Genomic DNA, 5,643 nt, shown 5'->3' with positions numbered 1-5,643 from the left:
TCTTTTCTTTTTTTTTTTTTTTTAGAAAGAGCTTTTTTTTTTTTTAAATGTTTTATTTATTTTTGATACAGAGAGAGACAGAGCATGAGAGGGGGAGGGGTAGAGAGAGGGAGACACAGAATCGGAAGCAGGCTCCAGGCCCTGAGCATATCAGCACAGAGCCCGACATGGGGCTCGAACCCACGAACGTGAGATCATGACCTGAGCCGAAGTCGGAGACTTAACCGACTAAGGCACCCAGGCGCCCCTAAACTGGTATTTCTTGGTGGAGGCCTAGAGGACCCACCAAACTGTTTTGTTCTGGATTCCTCCTTGGCTCCACTATAATGCATGATGGTGGACCTATCCAACTGCCTAATTGGAGCATCACCTCCTTGTAAGTAATCAGGAAGGGGTGAATAAGTATTTTAGGAGCACTTTGACGTTTGTCCAGAAAATGTTGAAATAATTACAACAGTGCATTGCCAGATGGTTTGTAGCACTGAATGAATCCTATGTGTATCCAGTGGACTTGGAGCAGATGTGGGATGGTCATACAAAGGCTTGATGAAGTTGGGTAGCATAGGACATGGTAGAGTGAGCATAGACTATGGAGTCAAAGAGACGAAGGTTTGGGATCCTGGCTGGACAGCCCCATAGCTCCATGACTTAAGGCAACTTGGAGTTGCCGTTTCTTCATCTTTTGAATGCAGAAACCAGGACCTGCCTTACAGAGCTTAGTAGAGATGAAGTAAAAGACCTGGCCTCCTGGCCTGCAGTACAGGTGTATCACGGAGATATTGCGGGTTTGGCTCAGACCAGTAAAGCAAATATTGTAGTAAAGCAAATATTGCAATAAAACAAGTTAAATGAATTTTTTGGTGTCCCAGCACATATAAGATTTCTGTTTATACTGTAGTCTCTTAAGTGTGTGATAGTGTTATGTCTAAAATAATAAGGTATGTATGTTGTTTAAAAATATTTTATTGCTAAAAAATGCTAGCCATCATCCCCTTAACTTTCATCCAGTCAGTCATTATTACTAAGCACCATGACAAATATAATGAAAAAACTTGAGATGTTACGAGCGTTACCAAAATGTGACACAGATGTGCAGTGAGCAGATGCTGTTGGAAAAATGATGCCAGTAGACTTGCTTTGGATTGCCACAAACCTTTAGTTCATAAAAAAACACAGTATCTACTAAGCATGATATAGCAAAAGCTCAGTAGAGAGAGGCATGCCGGTGAGTTGATGGCGCTCCTTCATGCACGCAGCTTCAGACCATGTACCCTGAGCAGGCCCCTAACGCGTGGCCGCAGCGTTTCACCCATCTCTTGCTGATCCCCATTGAAATGTTTCCGGCCGACTCCAGTCTCCCCCTGCCTCATCCTCCCCAGGTGACACAGAAAAATGATGCCAGCTAACAGGAGTCCCCTTACTGCCCTCTCAGTGTCTCAAAATTTCTCCATTTCTTCAACCATATTCTACTTCCTTCCTATCCAAGGGGTCAGGTGTGTCACTTTATTCCAAGAAAAGCACTTCAGTGTCTGTTTTTTGGTTACAATCCTTAAGATCTCCAGCCTTCTCTGGGATATGTCACAATTATTTCCCTCTGTCACCCCACCCTTCAGTCTTCAGTCTCATGCTTTGTTGACTACTTTCTTCCTGTGTATAAACATGAGTTACCTTTTTTCTAACATGTTCTTCACCCACCCCTCGTGAAGCTGTGAATTGGTTTCTGTAATCTTGCCCACCTCCTCACTGCCCACTCAGCTCTTAATCCCTTGTAATCTAGGTCTGGTCTCCACTGCTTGCAGTGGGTGTTTTCCGAAGGTGGCGTGTGATCTCATTCTCCACCTTCCTCACTTTTCTGCAGTACTGTTGTGAGCATACACGCCTCATGCCTTCCTCTCCTGGCCTTTCTCCTGCCTCCTGCTCACTTCTCCCTCTAGCTCTTGCTGATTCCTCACTTCCTCCTCCCCTCCTCTGTCTTCTCTCACTCTCCTGGTGATGTTAACTGTTCTTAGAGCCTTAAGTGTTCCTGCAGGGAAGGTTTTACCTTCTCTGACACATCAGACATCAGACCCATTCCTAAATATTGTCCATAAATTTCTACCATGCACCCCAGATTCCACGTGTCTGGAACCAAGCTCATTTTCTTCTTCTCTATCCCCCAGCAGCTCTTCCTCTTGACATTCTTACTAGTGTTAGTAGAAGCACTGTTTTCCTGATTGCTCACTGAGTCACCAGGTTTGGTTTATCCTGGCATTCTCTTAGATCTGACCCATTTTCCACAATTAGGAAGTTACCATGGAAGGGATGATACTTGGTATTTGCTGGGTGCCTCCTGTGTGCCAGACACTGCTAAACCCCTCAGGTAATCTTCCCAGGAGCCAGGTGTGGTACACACTGTTACTAATACTATTTTACAGGTGAAGAACTTGAGACTAAGGAACTAAATCACTTGCTAAGGGTACCCTGGCTAGTAAGTGGAGGCACTGACTCTGGATCTGTATTCTTAGACTGTGTGCTGTCCTGCCTCTGTGTCCTGCAGTGTTTTCCTTGACTTTCTTTAGGATCGTTTTCTTACATACTGTAATGACAAATATTAAATTAAAAGTTCTTGTTACTTGTGGTATATGTGAAAGAATCACTTTCATTTTATGTATAGTTTATACTTGGCCAAATTTCCAGAAGAATTTGTAGTAGATTATAATAAAATACTTTTGTAACAGATTTTAAAAATGGAAACTGATCATGAAATGTGAGAATGGAAACATGGGCATTTACACATGTACAAGAGTTTGAATTGTGTTTGGTATAGTTTAAGGCATGGAAGTGAGTCTAGGAACATGTGAAAAGTGTTAGGACTAAGGTTTTACATTTTATTACTTAACTTAAGAATATGCACTTCTTTCTAGTTGCAGTAGAGATGGAAATAGGGAATCAGCTTCATAGATTTTTCCTGAATCATGGAAATACATATATCCAACATGTTTGTATTCTGATCAACTTCTGTGTTAAAATAGAAAATCCAGACTTGACTTGGTTATTCTTACCACCTGTCATCTGAAGTAAGATTACCACAAGGCTTTATGTTTCTGGAAAGGGAGCTAGGGGAAACAAGGAAAGCCTGAGATTTTGTCAGGTTTCAAATCTTTCCAAATACGTTTTAGATTGTTCTGCAGTGGGAGCGTGTGACTTCAGAAGCTGTGAAGCCACGAGAAACCGGGGAGCCTCGAACAGCAGCTCAGCACTTCTGTAAGAAATTCCCTTTTCTTTGGAGCTTCTGCCCTTAGGTTATTTGTACCTGAAAGCAGCGAGCCCATCTTACCCAGTGGGAAATGTAATTATGATAGTATTCACTTAAAGAGATCATCAAAACTTGTATTCCGTCAACATGCCACAGCATAAGTTCACAGCGTTGAGCACCTACACCAGGAAAATAGTTTATTAAATGTACGTGTGTGTGTGTGTGTGTGTGTGTGTGTGTGTCTCCCATCTTGTTTCAAAAATATTTTCAGTGGCACAAAAGTAGAGTACAGAACATTTAAAAAGGAATTAAGTGTAGCCAAAAGATAGAAGCAACCCAGATATCCATCCAAAGATGAATGGTTAGGGGCACCTGGCTGGCTCAGTCAGTGGAGCCTGCAAATCTTGATCCCTGAGTTCTGCGTTTGAGCCCCATGTTGGGTATAGAGATTACTTAAAATTAAAAAAAAATTTTTTTAACATATATTTTGGAGAGAGACAGAGTGTGAGCAGGGGAAGGGCAGAGAGAAAGGGGAACACGGAATCTGAAGCAGGCTCCAAGCTCTAAGCTGACAGCACAGAGCCCGATGTGGGGCTTGAACCCACACACTGCAGGATCATGACCTAGGCTGAAGTCAGACGCTTAACCAACTGAGCCTCCCAGGTGCTCCCAAAATAAAATCTTGAAAAAAAGCAAAAAGAAAGAAAAGAAAGATGAATGGATAAACAACATGTATTTCCATACAATGGAATATCACTCAGCATTAAGAATGAAGGAAATTTTGATATATGTTATAATGTGGATAGAATTTGAAGAAATCATGCTAAGTGAAATAAGCCAATCAGAAAGAAACATACTATGTGATTCTTCTTATAAGAGGTTCCTAAAACAGTCAAGTGTATAGAAACAGAAAATAGAGTAGTGGTTGTCAGGCACTGGGGGGAGGGAAATAGGGAGTTAATGCTTAATAGGTGTATCATTTCATTTTACAAGATGATAAAGTTCTGGAGAAAGATGGTGATGTTTGCACGACACTGTGAATGTATGTAATGCCACAGAGCATTACACTTAAAAATTCTAAGTGGTAAATTGATGCTACGTATATTTTACCATAATTTTTTAAAAAAGAGTTAAGTGATGAAATCATATTGAAGAAGAAATAAAGGTAGCAAAATAAGAATTCAGGGCATACCAAAAACTATAGAATAAGGTGGTATTGTTTGCTAGAGTGTGCCACAAGTTTGGCACTTTTTAGAAGGCAAAGTCCAAATTTTGAAAAATAACAGGTAACATTTTTTGAGCTTTTACTCTATGCCAGACGTTGAGGTGGGCACTTTATATGTTATTTCATTTATCTCCTGAAAGAGGATTTATATCCTTGTAAAGCTGAGAAAACTGAATCCCCGAGAGGCTACTTGCCCGAGGCCACTTATCCAGGGAGTGGCAGAGCTGGGATGTGAATCCAAATCTGCCGTGCTCCCACGTGAGTAGGCGCCTCCACCCTGTGCCAGCGCACGTGCCACTGTTGCTCTCCAGGGCATTCCAAAGAGAATAAAATTAACCCAGACCTCTGCCCTTTAGGGCCTTTCTCACTTTCCTTGGATCGCCTCTCTGGACTTGGGCATTAGCACGCCAGCGTAGCCGACTCACTGCCCCTCCCTCTGTCGCCCTCACAGATGGCAAACGGGCTCGAACAGATGCCCCTGTGAAGTGTGCCCTGGCAGACACGCACATGAACTCTTCTGAGAAACTCCAGTTCTATAAAGAGAAAGCCCCGGACTGCCATGGGCCGTTATTGAAGCGTGAAGCCGTCTCAAGCCAGGAGTCAAAGAAGAGCAAGAAGAGAGCTTTTGAAGAGCCGGAGAAGGAACAGAGCAACTCTTCACAGTCTTCAAAGCAGAAATACGTGTGTCTTGCTGTGGAAGACTGGGACTTGTTAAATTCCTACTGATTGGTAGATAGGAGTTGACCTCTTTCCCCCTACTCTTATGTATGAGGAAAGGGGGCTGGTGGTGTTTTCCTTTTTGTTTGACTTTACCTATGGCATTAGCATAGCAAGTGGATATTTCTACTTTTGTGGTGGGGGAGGGGAATGCTATGGAAGTATGTAATAATTTCTAATGTATATTTTCAATACATAGTAATTTTTTCAAATAAACGTTTTTGCTGTCCTTCAGTTATGCTTGTGAAATATAGACTGGAGCCACAGGAAGCACCACTTTGGTTTGGGATAGGAGGCCAAGTGAATTAACAAGGCAGCTTAGCATGATTTGTTACTACATGATGACCCTGCAAGGAGGGTGTGTGTGTGTGTGTGTGTCTGTCTGTCTGTCTACCATTACTGAATGCCTATGTGCCACACCCTGACCTCACAGCAATAATGGAAGATAGGTTTTAGCCCCACGTTA

General features: G+C 42.4%; 1 protein-coding gene across 3 annotated transcripts in view; it reads left to right on the top strand.

Annotated features, from left to right (window-relative positions):
- Positions 1-5,411, top strand: part of LRRC42 (leucine rich repeat containing 42) — a 20,521-nt gene extending 15,110 nt beyond the window's left edge. For all 3 annotated transcript variants that reach the window (XM_029949479.1, XM_029949478.1, XM_029949477.1), the window contains 2 exons: positions 3,159-3,243; positions 4,912-5,411. In XM_029949479.1, coding sequence (XP_029805339.1) covers positions 3,159-3,243; positions 4,912-5,186 — 360 coding nt within the window. In that variant the 3' untranslated portion in view covers positions 5,187-5,411. The remainder of the gene's footprint in view (positions 1-3,158; positions 3,244-4,911) is intronic.
- Positions 5,412-5,643: the final 232 nt, after the last annotated feature.

Source organism: Suricata suricatta, chromosome 8 (genome assembly GCF_006229205.1).
Source record: "Suricata suricatta isolate VVHF042 chromosome 8, meerkat_22Aug2017_6uvM2_HiC, whole genome shotgun sequence".
NCBI lineage: Eukaryota > Metazoa > Chordata > Mammalia > Carnivora > Herpestidae > Suricata > Suricata suricatta.
The sequence above is the reverse complement of the archived record's forward strand: the minus strand, read 5'-3'. Positions and strand labels throughout refer to the sequence as shown.